Genomic DNA, 18,405 nt, shown 5'->3' on the forward strand with positions numbered 1-18,405 from the left:
CCGGGTTTGAAGGATTCTCATACCTCAGCCTCCCAAGTAACTGCTGGGATTACAGATGTGCATCACCATGCCTGGCTAATTTTTTAACTTTACTTTTAGTAGAGATGGGGTTTCACCATGTTGGCCAGGCTGGTCTCAAACTCCTGGTGTCAAGTGATCCACCCACCTTGGCCTCCCGAAGTATTGGGATTACAGGGGTGAGCCACCACACCTGGCTTCTATTTTTTTTTTTAATTTTATTTTTACGTTTTTCACTCCTCTCCGCTCATACCTAGGTTTTAGATTTTTTCCCCCAGCATTTTATTGCTGGTGTTAAATAGTTTTGGTTGTTTTGACTTCTGGTTATATTTTCTTATGGTGACATTTTTTGTTTCCTTCAAAGCTCACTTTAAAATATATCAGATTATATGTAGAACTTAAATTTAAAATTATGCAACCAAACTGGGCACGGTGGCTCAGGCCTGTAATCCCAGCATTTTGGGAGGCTGAGGTGGGCAGATCACTTGAGCTCAGGAGTTTTCAGACCAGCCTGGCCACCGTGGTGAAACCCTATCTCTACAAAAAATACAATTAGCCAGGCATGGCGGCATTTGTCTGTAATCCCAGCTACTTGGGATGTCAAGGCTGGACAATCATTTGAACTCGGGAAGTGGAGGTTGCAGTAAGCCGAGATCACGCCACTGCACTCCAGCTTGGGCAACAGAGTGAGACCCTGTCTCGAAAAAAATAAATAAATTAAGCAAACAGCTAGGTTTGGTGGCACACGCTTGTAATCCCAGCTACTCCGGAGGCTGAAGTGCGAGGGTCACTTGAACCCCAGGAGTTCTGGGCTGTAGTGCGGTATGCCCGTCCAGTGTCCACAGTAAGTTCATCATCAATATGGCGACCTCCGGGAGTGGAGTGGAGGGTTGCCTAAGGTGGAGTGAACTGTCCCAGAAACAGAGCAGGTTAAAACTCATGAGCTGATCAGTAGTGGGATCACACCTATGAATAGCCACCGCGCTCCAGCCTAGGCAACATAACAGGACCCTAGTCTCAAAAAAAAAATAAAAATAAAAAGGACAACTCTTATTTTTTTTTGAGACGGAGTCTCACTGTCGCCCAGGCTGGAGTGCAGTGGCGCTATCTCAGCTCACTGCAAGCTCCGCCTCCCGAGTTCACGCCATTCTCCTGCCTCAGCCTCCTGAGTAGCTGCGACTACAGGCCCCCGCCACCACGCCCGGCTAATTTTTTGGGTTTTTTTTTTTGTTGTTGTTGTTGTTTTTTTTTTTTTTGAGACGGAGTCTCGCTCTGTCGCCCGGGCTGGAGCGCAGTGGCCGGATCTCAGCTCACTGCAAGCTCCGCCTCCCTGGTTTACGCCATTCTCCTGCCTCAGCCTCAGCCTCCCGAGTAGCTGGGACTACAGGCGCCCACCACCTCGCCCGGCTAGTTTTTTTTTTTGTATTTTTTTAGTAGAGGCGAGGGTTTCACCATGTTAGCCAAGATGGTCTCGATCTCCTGACCTCGTGATCCACCCCCTTCGGCCTCCCAAAGTGCTGGGATTACAGGCGTGAGCCACCGCGCCCGGCCCATAAAGGCAACTCTTTTAAGAGTAACATCTCTATCACATGATTTTAGAAAATTCAGTTTTTAGATGGAAGACTAATCAACTTTTCTTTTTTTTTTTGTTTTTTTTGTTTTTTTTTGAAACGGAGTCTCGCTCTGTCACCCAGGCTGGAGTGCAGTGGCTGGATCTCAGCTCACTGCAAGCTCCGCTTCCCAAGTTCACGCTATTCTCCTACCTCAGCCTCCAGAGTAGCTGGGACTACAGGCTCCCGCCACCTCGCCCGGCTAGTTTTTTGTATTTCTTAGTAGAGACGGGGTTTCACCGTGTTAGGCAGGATGGTCTCGATCTCCTGACCTCGTGATCCACCCGTCTGGGCCTCCCAAAGTGCTGGGATTACAGGCGTGAGCCATCGCGCCCTGCCCAACTTTTCTCTTTTTTTCTTGCTATGTTTTATCAGCTACTCCTTTGTTCGTTAACACAGGTATTATAAGCCTGTGGACATGAAATTGTGTTACTGTACAGTAAATGAAAGTAAACCATAGGAATGGACTTAACGTCTTGTGAGGGTTCTGTGGCAAGGGAAAACAGCTTTCAGGTGAAACTTCGAATTGGAGTAATTATAAAATAGTTTAAACTTGTCTGAGTTAATGTATCACCTTATTAAAAACTTAGTTTGAAAAGATATTTACAAGTAAAAATGGGATGTTCTGAAACCAGATGTGACCAATTTTAGGTAGTTGGGAAGGATAACTTTTTTAAGTAGATAAGCTAATATTCATAAACTTCATAAAATTTCTCTCTGAATTATATCCTCAGCTAACGCAAGTGTGAATTAAATCCTCAAGCCTGTTTCACCAGTGGTGGTCATAAGGAAAGTGTCCCTCTTGTTAATATATAGACCAAGTCTCTCTAGATTCCTCTAACATGCATATGAAATTTTACTTGCTCAATTGCAGCCTGAAATGATGAGTTTTGTTCCCACCACCTCTGCCTGTACCCTTCCTCATTTCCTTGAGGCATTTCTCATTTGTAAAGCTGGCTAAGCCTGTTTGTACTGTTGTGGCTGCCTTGAGGGCAGAATGAGTAAGTTGCGTGAGGAGCTATAAATCAGGAGGCACAGACTCATCTTTCCTTCCCTCAAGATCAGACGTGCAGCAAGTAATTCAATATATACTTATAAATTGATAGGGGAAAGAATTACTACTAAAACTTGTTTTCTCATTCCTCTCTCTCACTCGTTTTCAGTGATGCTAAGGATCATAGACTGAAGAAACTGGCCTACTGAGGCTGTGTGTGTGTGTGTGTGTGTGTAAGGAGATGGCTTGGGCATTCAGGAGGTTGGGTGACTTACAAGTTGTTACACAGCTTAGCGCCGCTGATCCTGGTTGTGATGGCTCAAAGGGAGACGTGTTGGGACGTGTTATGTGGCACCAAGGTAGCCAAATGTAAAGAACATATTCTTAGTTAAAAAGTAGAATTCATTAAAATGATTCTTCATCTACAAGTCTATTTTTAACCAGGCAGGAATGCTTTCCATTTTTACTTTTGATCTCTGTCTGCTTTCGTTGACTTTTATCTATGAATTTATAAAACTTCTCACACACTATTGCTCAATAGTCAAATCATAGCTGTCGTGTAATCCCACCTCCATTACCCAGCAACCAGGTGACTGGGTGAACTACGGAACATCACAATCCCAGTGGTTTGTTTGAGATGGAGTCTTGCTCTGTCACCCAGGCTGGAGTGCAGTGGCCATGATCTCTGTTCACTGCAACCTCTGCCTCCCGGGTTCAAGCGATTCTTGTGCCTCAGTCTCCTGAGTAGCTGGGATTACAGGCATGCGCCACCACATCGAGCTAATTTTTGTATTTTTAGTGGAGACAGAGGTTCACCATGTTGGCCAGGCTGATCTCAAAACTCCTGACCTCCAAGTGATCCACCCACCTCGGCCTCACAAAGTGCTGGGATTACAGGCGTGAGCCACCATGCCCAGCCTTAGTTAGTTTCTACAACTGTTTGGTTTTGCTATAATCTATCTGTCAGGGTTATTACGAGAATTGGAAGAAATAGGGAGTGGTTGGCACAAAATGGTGTCCAATAAATGCCACCGTTTAAGTCAGTAGATCCTTGGAAGCTATAGAGATGGTGATAGATGGAAAGAGATCAGAGGAAGATGGGGGCCTACACCCAGAAAATGTTAAGACGGTCAAGAAGATAGCATAACATTATAGAATAGTATCTAATGAACTCTTAAATTGACGGTTGTGGCCAAGAACAGTTTTGGTGGGTCATTTGTGGCCTAGTTTGGTTCAGGGATTAAGATAAGAGTGCTTTCCTTATAGGGTGGTACCTGAGCAATGCTGAGAAGGCTAGGTAATCCTGCCATTAATAGATGAGACGAAAGCTTAATTTGAATGGAATATACTTTTATACTCCTTTCAAATCTAAATTTTCCCCATATTCTGTTTTGAGATTGACTGACAAACATTCCTGTGGCATCCTTTTTATCTGGCCATCTTTTTGTAATCTCCATTCTTCTGTAATAGGTCAGAGGTCAATAACCTTTTGCTATAAAGGGCTAGAAAGTCAATGTTAGGTTTTGCAGGGCACATTAGTGTCTGCTCACACAGGTGCACCTTGTTTTAGTGTGCTTTACTTTATTGCGCTTCACAGTTGTTGTATTTTGTCTTTTTTTTAATTTTTGAGACAGGATCTTGCTCTGTCACCCAGGCTGGAGTGCAGTGGTGTACTTCTTGACCTCCCGGGCTCAAGCGATCCTCCCACCTCAGCCTCCTGAGTAGCTGCAATGACAGGCCAATTTGTTACTTTGTAGAGATGAGGACTTGATATCTCAGGCTGGTCTTGAACTCCTGGGTTCAAGTGATCCTCCCACCTCGGCCTCCCAAAGTGCTGGGATCACAGGCGTGAGCCACCGTGTCTGCCCAGTTTTGTTTTGTTTAAAATAAAAAAGAAAACGGAAGGTTTGTAGCAACTCTGCATTCAGCAAATCTATTGACACCATTTTTCCAACAACATTTGCTTACTTGTCTCTCTGTCACCTTTCAAACGTTGTCATTATTCTGTTGTGGTGATCTGTAATCACTGGTCTTTGTTACTGGTGTAATTGTTTTGGGGCCAGCAAAGCAGGGCCATATTAGGTGGCAAACTTAATTGGTCAATGTTGTGTGTGTTCGGCTGTTCCAACTGGTAGTTACCCCTTCTCTCTCCCTCTCCTTGGGACTCCCAATTCCCTGAAACACAATATTGAAATTAAGCCAATTAACCCTACAGTAGCATCTAAGCATTCAAGTGAAAGTAAGAGTTGCATATGTCTCACTTTAAATCAAAAGCTAGACATGATTAAGCTTAGTCAGGAAGACACGTCAAAAGCTAAAGTAGGCCAAAAGCCAGGCCTTTTGTACCAGATGATTTGCCAAGTTGCATAAAGGAAAATTTCTTGAAGACTCCAATGAATATATGAATGATAAGAAAGCAAAACATTATAGGGTATTAACCTGAGCAAAGATGAGAAGGCTGGGTCCCACTTGTCATTTATAGAAGACAGGAAAGTGTAATTTGAATGGAATATACTTATTGCTATGATACGGAGAAAGTGTGAGTGGTCTGGATAGATCAAACTAGCTACAACATTCCCTTAAGCCAAAGTGCAATCTAGAGTAAGGCCCTAAGTCTCTTCAATTCTATGAAGGCTGAGAAAAGTGAGGAAGCTGCAGAAGAAAAGCTAGCAAAGATTGGTTTATGAGATGGAAGGAAATAAGTCATCTCTACGACATAATTCAAAGTGAAGCAGAAAATGCTTATGGAGAAGTTGCAGTGAGTTATCCAGAAGATTTAGCTAACTGATGAAGGTAGCTACACTAAACAGCAGATTTTCAATGTACTAGAAACAACCTTCTGTTAGAAGATGACGCCATCCTGGACTAACATAGCTAGAGAAGATAAATCAATGCCTTGCTTCAAAAGTTGATTCTCTTGTTATAGGCTAATGTAGCTGGTGACTTTAAGTTGAAGCTAATGCTCATTAGCCATTCTAAAAATCCTAGAGTTCTGAAGAATTATGCTAAATTGACCAGGTGTGGCAACTCATGTCTGTAATCCCAGCACTTTGGGAGACCGAGGTAGGTAGATCATTTGAAGCCAGGAGTTCAAGACCAGGCTGGCCAACATGGTGAAACCCCATCTCTACTGAAAAATACAAAAATGAGGCCGGGTGTAGTGGCTTATGCCTGTAATCCCATCACTTTGGGATGCTGAGGCAGGTGGATCAGCTGAGGTCAGGAGTTCGAGACCATCCTGGCAAACATGGTGAAACCCCATCTCTAAAAATACAAAAATTATCTGGGTATGGTGGCGCATGTCTGTAATCCCACCTGCTCGGGAGGCTGAGGTAGAGGTTGCAGTGAGCTGAGGTCGTGCCACTGCACTCCAGCCTGGGCGAGAGAGCAAGACTGTCAAAAACAACAACAACAACAACAAAGAAAACCAAGAATTACACTAAGTCAACTCTGCCTGTGCCCTCAAACAGCATCACAGGCTACCAAGGAATCTTTGATGAAAGGAAGAGGCAATGGATGTGGCAAACTTCATCGTTGTCTTATTTTCAGAAATTGCCACAGCCACCCCAACGTTTAGCAGCCATCACCCTGATCCATCAGCAGCCATCAACATCTAGGTAAGATCCTCCAGCAGCAAAAAGATTGACTCACTGAGGGCTCAGATGATTAACATGTTTAGCAACAAAGTTATGTTGTTTTTTATTTTTGGAGACACAGTCTACCTCTTGCCCAGGCGGGAGTGCAGTGAGGTGTTCTCAGCTTACTACAACCGCCACCTCCTGGGTTTAAGCGATTCTCTTGCCTCAGCCTCGTGAGTAGCCGGGATTACAGGCATGCGCCACCACGCCTGGCTAATTTTTGTATTTTTAGTAGAGACGGGGTTTCACCATATTGGCCAGGCTTGGTCTGGAACTCCTGGTCTCCCAGTGATCCTCCCGCCTCAGCATCCCAAAGTACTGGGATTACAGGTGTGAGCCACTGTGCCCCTCTGCAACAAGGTATTTTTGAATTAAGGCATGTACATTTTTTAAAAGACATAATGCTATTGAATACTTAGTACAGTCAAAACATAACTTTTATATGTAGTGGGAAACCCACAAAATTGTGTGATTTGCTTTATTGTGATATTCACTTTAATACAGTGCTCTAGAACCAAGCCTACCATATTTTCAAGGTATGCCGCTATTTGATGGAAACACATCCATATTTTAGAGAGATTCATAAAACGTCATGTGAATTCCTGGTTTCACCCTCAAACCAAGTTCAAGCACTGTGTTTTGAAGAGTATACTTTTGGTAAAGAAGCACATTGGCCTGTGTTGACTCTGAGTGCTTGAATTGTTTCCAAAATTTGCTGTCTAGAACTAGCATCTGCTGTCATCAAAGGTGGACTATCCTACAGGGCTCCAAAAGTGTTCTATAATGGAATTTCTAAGCAAAAGTGGCAATGTGGAAGTAATGTCACATCAGTAATCTGTGGTGTCCATCTCAAACATTAGGCCAAAAAAAGTCATTTCATACCTTGTATTGATAATGTCACCATATCTTGAAATCGGCATGGTCATTGCCTTGTGTGTGCTTTACAGCTTCAGAGAATTAAATATTCTAATTAACTTTGTTGCATACTTTGATTCAAAATGAAATGAAAATGCTCAGTATTCATTTGCTACAACTGGATAGATAAAAGTCGTGTTCCTGGTAATATCTCAGGACTGGATTGATTTGGCTCTTTTACCCAAAAGGGCAGTTGGAGCCTAAGTTGAATGACTGACTGATGGGGGGGAGGCATTTTGAGATTTTTTTTTTTTTTTTTTTTTTTTTCTGAGATGGAGTCTCACTCTGTGGCCCAGGTTGGAGTGCAGTGGTGCGATCTCAGCTCACTGCAAACTCCGCCTCCCGGGTTCATGCCATTCTCCTGCCTCAGCCTCCGGAGTAGCTGGGACTACAGGCGCCCGCCACCACGCCTGGCTAATTTTTTGTATTTTCGGTAGAGACAGGGTTTCACCGTGTTAGCCAGGATGGTCTCGATCTCCTGACCTTGTGATCCACCAGCCTCGGCCTCCCAAAGTGCTGGGATTACAGGCCTGAGCCACCGCGCCCGGCCCATTTTGAGATTTCTAAAGGAAGCTCAGCTAGATCCATCTTCCCTCTCTTGGCTTGGTATAGGTTTAATTTTGATTTAGAAGTAACCTGATTTTACCTTTCCAAAGTGTTTCCTTAACTTAATCTCACAGATTTAAATTTTGAGAAGAATAGTTCAGTCTCTCGATATGGAGCCTCTCAAGTTGAAGATATGGGGAATATAATTTTAGCAATGATTTCAGAGCCTTATAGTAAGTATTGCTTTTATAGTAGTGCAGTCCCAGAATTCGTACTATTTTTCTCTTACCTATACTCAAATTTCCTCCTGCAACTTTGTCTCCCTAATCACTAAATGATGACTTCCATGTTCTCATTTTTAGATCACAGATTTTCAGATCCAGAGAGAGTGAATTACAAGTTTGAAAGTGGGACTTGGTAAGTGCTCGAGTACTATTTATTTGAGCTTTTAACTTGTTTTGTTTGTTTCGTTTTGTTTTGGGACAGAGTCTCACTCTGTTGCCCAGGCTGGAGTGCAGTGGCATGATTTCGGCTCACTACAAGCTCCGCCTCCCAGGTTCACGCCATTCTGCCTCAGCCTCCGAGTAGCTGGGACTACGGGCACCAGCCACCACGCCCAGCTAATTTTTTGTATTTTTAGTAGAGACGAGGTTTCACTGTGTTAGTCAGGATGGTCTCGATCTCCTGACCTCGTGATCCGCCTGCCTCGTCCTCATAAAGTGCTGGGATTACAGGTGTGAGCCACCGCGCCTGCCCTTTAACTTGTTTTTGTTCATATTGTGCCACTTAATTCTTGTCATATTTTAGAAACTTTACTAATCCTTTTAGCTATCCTTTCTCACTGTTAGGTCATCTGTAAAAGAAGGTTGTATTACTTAGAGCTTGGATATTGGGAATATCCCAATATTCAAGCTCTTTATGTATGTAATGACTTAGTGGCATCTTTAGTCACCCTGACCTTAAGTATATTATATGCTCGTATCCGTGATTGTTATTTTGGTCTCCCCAAACTATCCAATCTTTCACTTAGAAAATTTCCAAAGGAGAAATTGTAGGCTTTAATAGAGTTCACAGTTTTTACTGAGATAAAATTTTACGTACCTTCTATAAGTACTTTATTTATTTATTTATTTTTGAGACACTGTTGCTCTGTTGCCCAGGCTGGAATATCGTGGTATGATCTCTGCTCACTGCAACCTCCGCCTCCCGGGTTCAAGCGATTCTCGTGCCTCAGCCTCCCCAGTAGCTGGGATTACATATGTGTGCCATCACACCTGGCTAAGTTTTGTATTTTTAGTAGAGAATGGGGTTTTGCCATGTTGACCAGGCTGGTCTCAAACTCCTGGCCTCATGTGATCCACCACCTTGACCTCCCAAAGTGCTGGGATTACAGGTGTGAGCCACTGTGCCTGCCTATATATGTTTCTACTTTAAAGCCAAGGAAATAGCTGGGGAGAAGTATGAAGTGGTATCTGTTAGTGATCGCAGGTAGACCTGTTTGTAAATCACTCTAATGAATTGAGTGTTTGCTTGGTCTCTGGAGTGAACAGAAACTTCTGACAGCTTTGCCCATAGAGACTTTGAGGCCGATTTAGTTGTGAAGAAAGTGACTTATTAAGAAAATGTCCTGAGAGAACTGAAAATATGAACTTAGGAGGGATGAGACATCAAAATGTGTCAAAATATATAATAAGTGATTTGCAAGTGAGTCATTAAGGTGTAGGAACTCACAGGCATTTCTATGGACATTCTCTGGGATGGCTCCCTGGTTTGATGTGGGGGATATTTTAATGGCAGACTTCCTACCATGCACACATATTCCTCTTGCGGGTTACTTGTCAGCTTTATTCTGATCCTAAATTCGGCTGCTAAACTGGATTTAAACCCCACATGTATACTGGCTAGATTTGAGAATGAATTCAAACCTATATTTTGGAGTTCTAGGAATTTTCAGGACATGAGGGTGCCAAGCAAACATTTCTTCTTTTTTTTTTTTTGAGATGGAGTCTCACTCTATTGCCCAGGCTCGAGTGCAGTGGCACAATCTCAGCTCACTGCAGCCTCCACCTTCCAGGTTCAAGTGATTCTCCTGCCTCGGCCTCCCAAGTAGCTGGGATTGTAAACGTACACCACCATGCCCGGCTAATCTTCGTAATTTTAGTAGACATGGGATTTTACCATGTTGGCCAGGCTGGTCACGAACTCCTGACCTTGGGTGATCCACCTACCTCAGCCTGCCAAAGTGGTGGGATTACAGGCATGAGCCACCACGCCTGGCCTTCCTCAGCTTTGATAGATAGATGGTTTGCTGAGTAAGCTAGCTGTGTTGGGCCTACACAGTCAGCCATCTTTTTATAATGAACCACCTAAACAGTACTTTGAGCTGTACCCACCTGATTTACAAACAGGTCTACCTGCGATCACTAACAGATACCACTTCATACTTCTCCCCAGCTATTTCCTTGGCTTTAAAGTAGAAACATATATAGGCAGGCATAGTGGCTCACACCTGTAATCCCAGCACTTTGGGAGGTCAAGGTGGTGGATCACATGAGGCCAGGAGTTTGAGACCAGCCTGGTCAACATGGCAAAACCCCATTCTCTACTAAATTATGTGTACCCACATAATTTTTGAGGTTATAAGGAAAATCAAGTAGTGTTGGTAGTCTGAACATCAAATAATACATCCTGTGTAACTAGGCAGTTGTCTTGCAGGGGGTAATGGGTGTCTGACTTGCTAGCATTTATCATGCAACCTGAAGTTTTGCTTCATCCACAGCAGCAAGATGGAACTTATTGATGATAACACCATAGTCAGGGCACGAGGTTTACCATGGCAGTCTTCAGATCAAGATATTGCAAGATTCTTCAAAGGACTCAATATTGCCAAGTTGGTTTTCTTCAATATCTATTTTACTTAATCCCAAAGGGGTAATGGATTCTCTTTTTTTTTTCTCACTGTATTTTTTTTCTACTTGCTATCTGTTTTATCATTCTCAAAGGGGAGGTGCAGCACTTTGTCTGAATGCTCAGGGTCGAAGGAACGGAGAAGCTCTGGTTAGGTTTGTAAGTGAGGAGCACCGAGACCTAGCACTACAGAGGCACAAACATCACATGGGGACCCGGTATATTGAGGTATGTCCTCAAAACCTGAACCCCTGGACATCGCGAATGAGAATTAACATAGGGTCAGAAACACTAACTTCTCTGTCTTTTCTCAGGTTTACAAAGCAACAGGTGAAGATTTTCTTAAAATTGCCGGTGGTAAGTGCCTTTTATATAATGTGGCTTTAGTTAATAAGAATATAAAAATTTTGCATACTTAAATTTAGCAAGAGTGGATAAATAGGGTCATGAATGGTTTTTATTTTCTAATGGAACATAGGAATAGATTTTCTTCCCCAGAAGTAGAAGCTTCCAGTAATAACAGTGAGCTTAATGTATAACACTTGTCTTAAGGCTTGAGCCAACCTACTATAGTTAAATAGCCATTGAAAATAGTACTATATGAAGGTGAAAAGGTGATATGAAGTTGTATGCATATGGAAAGGCTAGGTTGTTTTGTTTTGTTTTTTTGGAAACAGAGTTTCGCTCTGTCACCCAGACTAGAGTGCAGTGGCACAATCTCAGCTCATTGCAACCTCCACCTCCCAGGCTCAAGCAGTTCTTCTGCCTCCGCCTCCAAACGTCTGGGCTTATAGGTGTGTGTCACCATGCCTGGCTAATTTTTTGTATTTTTAATAGAGATGGGGTTTCACCATGTTGGCCAAGCTGGTCTGGAACCCCTGGCTTCAAATTGATCCTCCTGCCTCAGCCTCCCAAAGTGCTGGGATTACAGGCCTGAGCCACTGTGCCCGGCCAGGAAATGATATTCTTGAAAAGAGTCAGAAAACTGCTTTCAAACAGCTATGCTGCAATAACTGGGATTGTTGCACATGTGCTTCTAATTTTTCTCTAAACTTAACACATGAGTCACCAGAAACATGGTAGTTTTGGGTCTCACAGATTTTTGGATACATATTTACAGTAATATGGTTAAAAGAGGGTGGAACAGATGTGGTTTTATCCAGTTATTTAGTGATTAATAACTTTAATTTCTTTAAAGGAAGTAACAGATGCATAAAACATTCACTGTGCTTTTGTCTGATATTTTCTATACATGTATCTAATTTGTAAGTTTCTTTTGCTCATTCATATTGTTTTATAATTTTCTTTTAATGTATTATGAACATCCTACATTACTCAATTTTCTTAAATGTTAATTGCTACGTAGTATTATATGTACTGTAATATTTTAAAACATCCCTGTTGGAGCTGGGCACATGGCTTGTGCCTGTAATTCCAGCTACTTGGGAGGCTGAGACAGGGAGGATTGCTTGAGCCTTGCTGTATTTTGAGAATGGCCTGAGCAACATAGTGAGATTCTGTCTGTAATAAATAAAATATCCCTGTTGAGCATTTAGAACTCATTTCCAACTTTTGACTTTAATATATTGTGGTAACTATTTTTAAATCTCTGTGTGTACCACTCATTAGGATAAATCTCTAAAAGCAGGATAGCTGAATCAAAAAATTGTGGACCTTTTCAACAGCCATTTGACACCTATTGCCAAATTATATGAAGATGACTTTCACTGTGTAAAAGAACATTTGTATTCCTGCATTACATAGCCCAGGTGAAAATTTTGCAGCTATAGAACTTATAGGAGCAGCATCCTATTAACACAATTTGCTGGTATATTTTTGCTCCAGTTCATCTTTAGATAAACTCTAAGGCTTCAAAATTCAGGACTTTAGGAGCATTTCCAGATTTCCCAAGCAATGTTTGATATTGTTGGGGCCAAATATATTTGGAGTTGCTGTGGTTTTACCTAAATCCTGACATTTTTTGATAGATGCATTGCAACTTGGAGATGGCAAACTCAATTAATGTTTATATCATTTCTGAGATTTCATTGTATATGGGCAATGCGATAAGAATTTGCTATTGGGGCTGGGCTTGGTGGCTCATGCTTTTAATCCCAGCTCTTTGGAAGGCCAAGGCAGGCAGATCACTTGAGGTCAAGAGTTCAAGGCCAGCCTGGCCAATGTGGGGAAACCCCATCTCTACCAGTAATACAAAAATTATCCAGGAGAGGTGTAAGGGTGTGTGTGTGTGTGTAATCCCAGCTACTCCAGGAGGCTGAGGCAGGAGAATCACTTGAACCTGTGTGGTGGTGGTTGCAGTGAGCTGAGGCACTCTAGCCTAGGAGACAGTGAAACTGTGTCTCAAAAAAAAGAAGCGCAAAGAAGAATTTGCTATTAGGGAAAATGTTACTAGTATACGAGTTTCAAAGATACACATTTAAGTATTTGCTATATGACAACACTGTACAAAATGTTTTATGTTTGGCAGAATGTTGATCAATACTGAAAGTAGGTACCCCATATAATCATTATACTATTGTTTTTACTCAAGAGTGTTTGAACTTTTCTTAATTAAAAAAAAAAAAAGTAATTGAGTTACTTGCAGATGGTTTTCTTGGAGGGGAAAAGTAATCAGGAAAAGATTTTGTTTTAAAGCCAAAGTGCTTTATATCTGTTACCCTACTTAATTTTCATAATTTATGACATAGGCAATCTTACAGATAAGAAAAGGCACAGAATTGAACTGGACTAAGATTATGCCCTAGTAAGCAGTAAAACCAAGATTGGACCCAGGCATTCTGGCTCCAGGACCTGTGCCTTTAACTACCACAATGACTTACTAGTGATCGGCCCATGATTTTATTGTGTTGCCAGCTTCCTAAATTAAGAAGGATGTTTTATGAAGAAGGGGAGGAGTAGGAGAAGATTCTGATTTCTAGGATGCTATTTTGAATTCAATAGGAGTGTGGGTCTTCATTATGAACTCAAGACATTGGCAGGGCTTTTATCACTTTAAAATCGGTAAAGTTGATGTCTTAACTATTTCTCTCCCTGCTTCCTAATATTTGTTTTCCCTAGGTACTTCCAATGAGGTAGCCCAGTTTCTTTCCAAGGAAAATCAAGTCATTGTCCGCATGCGGGGGCTCCCTTTCACGGCCACAGCTGAAGAAGTGGTGGCCTTCTTTGGACAGCATTGCCCTATTACTGGGGGAAAGGAAGGCATCCTCTTTGTCACCTACCCAGATGGTAGGCCAACAGGGGACGCTTTTGTCCTCTTTGCTTGTGAGGAATATGCACAGAACGCGTTAAGGAAGCATAAAGACTTGTTGGGTAAAAGATACATTGAACTCTTCAGGAGCACAGCAGCTGAAGTTCAGCAGGTTGGTTTTAAAAATGAGTATGTTGTACCTTTGCACTGATTTCTGTTCTTTATCTCTGAAAACAGTCCTACATTACTCATTATGTTAAAATAAAACTGGCAAAATACTGAAAGTGTAACTGCATGAAAATAGTCTTGATTCTATAACCAAGAGATAGCCACTGTTATCCTGTACACACACAGAAAACATACTGTGTGTTTTTACAGAAATGGGATACTGCTATAGCTGGAATTTTGTGTTCTGGTTTAAAACTGTATCTTGAAAGTTTACCCATGTCTGAAAAGTTTCATCTTTGAATATCTCAGGGAAGTGCATACTTTATCTAGAAATTCCTCTAGTGTACATTTAGATTGGTCTTTTTCTACTGTAAGAAATTTCTATGTAAAATGCTTGAACTGTCATCAGTTTGATTTCTGTAGCATTGGATATAGAGCGTGAGCTTTTAAGGTTTTTAAAAGTGTTGCCAAATGTTATTTCCCAAAAGGCTTCATCAGTTTCATACCCTGCTGGTGAGCTCTGTCCTGTTTTTACTAGCTTTCCGCATGTGTGTGTGAGTGTGAGTGTGTGACAGAGTCTCGCTCTGTCGCCCAGGCTGGAGTACAGTGGCGCACTCTCGGCTCACCGAAACCTCCGCCTGCCCCAGTTCAAGCAATTGTCCTAGGCCGGGCACGGTGGCTCAAGCCTGTAATCCCAGCACTTTGGGAGGCCGAGACGGGCGGATCACGAGGTCAGGAGATCGAGACCATCCTGGCCAAAACGGTGAAACCCCGTCTCTACTAAAAAAAATACAAAACCTAGCCGGGCGAGGTGGCAGGCGCCTATAGTCCCAGCTACTCAGGAGGCTGAGGCAGGAGAATGGCATGAATCCAGGAGGCGGAGCTTGCAGTGAGCTGAGATCCGGCCACTGCACTCCAGCCTGGGCAACAGAGCGAGACTCCGTCTCAAAAAACAAACAAACAAACAAACAAACAAAAAAACAAGCAATTGTCCTGTCTCAGCCTCCTGAGTAGCTGGGATTACAGGTGCCTGCCACCACACCCAGCTAATTTTTGAATTTTTAATGGAGATGGGGTTTCGCTATGTTGGCCAGGCTATTCTTGAACTCCTGACCTCAGGTGATCTGCCCACCTCGGGCTCCCAAACTGCTGGAATTACAGGTGCGAGCCACCGCACCTGGCTACTTTCAGCGTTTTTGAGGCACAAAGTGAGGCAATCACTTCCTCAAAATGTACTGAGATCTAGGCATTAAACCATTTACAGAATCTCAAGCTTTTCAACTGTTCTTGACTTACCAGCCACCAGCTGAACATGTCTTCAGGGATCAGTTTTTCTTTGTAGCAGAAATGGTATAGACTGCTTTTCCAACTTGCTCTTTATATGGCTTTTCCAACTTGCTCTTTACATAGCTTTTCCAACTTGCTCTATTTGTGTCCCGTAGTAGAATAGTGATTCAAATGATTCCACAGATCTGCTTTGTAAGTATTTAGGATACTTATTTATTTCTGTGAGTTCATCAGAGTTTTGTGTAGCTTCTGCATCCCATATTACGTTGTGATTTTAAATAATTATGCAAAGTTAAGAACCTTTTTACCTACTAGAATACCAAAATGATTTTTGTACTTAGAATAAGTATAGGTGAAATTCTAAATTATTTTTGTGTTCCATTGTACTGGTGCTCTTGAACCCTAAACTAGCTACATTCTTAGTTTAAAATTTAAATCTGGCCAGGCGCAGTGGCTCATGCCTGTAATCCTAGCACTTTGGGAGGCCGAAGTGGGCGGATTGCCTGAGCTCAGGAGTTCAAAACTAGCTTGGGCAACAAGGTGAAATCCAATCTCTGCTGAAAATACAAAAAAAAAAAAAAAAAAAAAAAATAGCTGGTTGTGGCAGTGTGCACCTTTAGTCCCAGCTGCTTGGGAGGCTGAGGCAGGAGAATCGCTTGAACCCGGGAGGCGGAGGTTGCAGTGAACCGAGATCACATTGCACTCCAGCCTGGGTGACCAAGCAAGACTTTGTCTCCCCCCACCAAAAAAAAAAAAAATTATACCTTTTTGAAAATGTCATAAGTGCTGAATCTCTAAAATGTGCTTGAGTTTTCAAACATGGCACACATTCTTCCCAAACCAGGAGAAAAAACTAGATAGAGATGTGGATTCAGATCTTTACTTGGAAGGAGAGTTTCTTTTATGAAATCATGGCATAGAATAAGCTACTGCAGGTCCTGGGCTACTGTGTGTTGGTTTGGGAATAGAGTAGGCTGCCTCTCTATGATTCTACTATGAGCTGCTTTTGGGTGTGTGTTCTCTCTACTTCTCCATCCCTCCTGATGTATTTAATAAGTTTTGAACTAGTCGTAGGTTCTTCGACTGTTTTTTCTTCATTACTAGTAATCATTTTATTCAATAAATATTTGAGCACCTCTTAATTGTCAGGTATCATAAGATGCTTCACCATTTCCTGTCCTGAGTTTATCTATTACTACACTAATTTTCTATTTTTGTTCTTCTAATGTTTTTGCTGCATCTGGATTGTTGATATAATTTCTTTTCTCTTTTTCTTTTTCTTTTTTTTCTTTTTGAGACGGAGTCTTGCACTGTTGCTCAGGCTGGAGTGCGTGGCACGATCTTGGCTCACTGCAAGCTCTGCCTCCTGGGTTCACACCATTCTCCTGCCTCAGCCTCTCGAGTAGCTGGGACTACAGGCACCCACCACCATGCCCAGCTAATTTTTCTGTACTTTCAGTAGAGTCGGGGTGTCACCATGTTAGCCAGGATGGTCTTGATGTCCTGACCTCATGATCTGCCCGCCTCAGCCTCCCAAAGTGCCAGGATTACAGGTGTGAGCCACCACGCCCGGCCCCTGTTTATATAATTTCTTATTAAAGTTTTCCTGTCTCTTTTTCAAGCCATTTCTCTGGTGGTGCTGTTTGATTTTTGTCCCCTCTTACTCAGATAGCAACTGAGCAGGGTGTGAGTGGGGAAATTAGTGCATATTTTGGGGAGGGGTTCATTGATTCTTCTGTATTGTCAGTTTATGGGATGTTAAAGGCTAGAGTGATTAAGTTGTTCAGAAAACCTGGAGATGCCACAGATGGCATTTGCCTGAGGACTTCTAGTATTATGAACTAGTTGGCATGCTCTGAGGCAAAAGTGGACAAGAGCCTTGTAATATGAGTGTTGCCTAAGGGCAGTCTTTTGTCTGAAATTCGCCTGACCTATCACCATCCATTTCCAAGATAGCTGAATTCCGTGAATCTAGAAGATATTCAAGATCTTTTGTCTTACCACTGTCTCAAATTCACAGGGAAACTAAATTACTATTCACCTTTATAGTCAAGAAATGATTCTTTTCAGTTCTTTATATCCTCCCATTCTGTCTTGTGCTATTATTCATTATATTTTAATATAATTCAGAGTGATTTTTGGCCTATGATTCTTTTACTGGGTCATTCTCTGTTTCTTGGGTTTGGAGGTGTGGAGTATGAAGGTAATGAGGGGAATAGTGTATACTTAGTGAAATGATATCTAATGCATTGCTCAAAAGTCCATATTTAGTGATATGTTCAGAATTGTATAAAAGCGGCAGCTTTAGGGATAATAGTCCCTCATAGATAGTGATACATTGTTACAGACACTAAGTGTTTTAAGTGTTTTGTGTTGTACTCCTCACCGTGTATTTGACAAAATGAGTATCATGCTTTCACTGCTGAAATGCATGAATCCCTTTCTTCATTACTTCTCAAACTTGCATGTACTTCAAAATCACTTGAAGATTTAGTTCAGATGAAGAGTCATATTCATTAGGTCTGGGGTGGAGCTGGATTCTGCATTTCTGACGAGCTTCCCAGTGATGCCATTGCTGATCTGCGGAAAGCGGGGGAGTAGCACAGCTCTAAATCACTTCTGTTTTGCTTTGAGTACAGGTGCTGAATCGATTCTCCTCGGCCCCTCTCATTCCACTTCCAACCCCTCCCATTATTCCAGTACTACCTCAGCAATTTGTGCCCCCCACAAATGTTAGAGACTGTATACGCCTTCGAGGTCTTCCCTATGCAGCCACAATTGAGGACATCCTGGATTTCCTGGGGGAGTTCGCCACAGATATTCGTACTCATGGGGTTCACATGGTTTTGAATCACCAGGTAAGAAAGATACTTAGTGGAAAACTTGTTCGCTTTTTCTCACTACATATGAGAATATCTAATACTAGATATTAGATAATCTATTAGAAATATCTAATATTAGATATTAGTCTTTGATAAATAAAATTAGTCTTAGATAAATTTAAATAAAATTAGTCTTTGATAAATAAAATTAGTCTTAAATTACTTACATCTAATTAAAAAGTACATAGTCCTCAGTTACACACTAAGTCTTTTTTTTTTTTTTTTTTTTTTT

The 18,405-nt window shown here is 42.0% G+C and overlaps 1 protein-coding gene across 7 annotated transcripts in view; it reads left to right on the forward strand.

Annotated features, from left to right (window-relative positions):
• The window catches only part of ESRP1 (epithelial splicing regulatory protein 1), a 78,143-nt gene that overhangs the window by 14,195 nt on the left and 45,543 nt on the right, over positions 1–18,405 (forward strand). For all 7 annotated transcript variants that reach the window (XM_017861929.1, XM_017861931.1, XM_017861932.1 and 4 more), the window contains exons 5-11: positions 7,856–7,954; positions 8,084–8,138; positions 10,501–10,611; positions 10,724–10,856; positions 10,943–10,985; positions 13,707–14,008; positions 17,931–18,149. In XM_017861929.1, coding sequence (XP_017717418.1) covers positions 7,856–7,954; positions 8,084–8,138; positions 10,501–10,611; positions 10,724–10,856; positions 10,943–10,985; positions 13,707–14,008; positions 17,931–18,149 — 962 coding nt within the window. The remainder of the gene's footprint in view (positions 1–7,855; positions 7,955–8,083; positions 8,139–10,500; positions 10,612–10,723; positions 10,857–10,942; positions 10,986–13,706; positions 14,009–17,930; positions 18,150–18,405) is intronic.

The sequence above is a fragment of the Rhinopithecus bieti genome, unplaced genomic scaffold, assembly GCF_001698545.2.
Source record: "Rhinopithecus bieti isolate Rb0 unplaced genomic scaffold, ASM169854v2 scaffold_62832, whole genome shotgun sequence".
In the NCBI taxonomy this organism is placed as follows: Eukaryota; Metazoa; Chordata; class Mammalia; order Primates; family Cercopithecidae; genus Rhinopithecus; species Rhinopithecus bieti.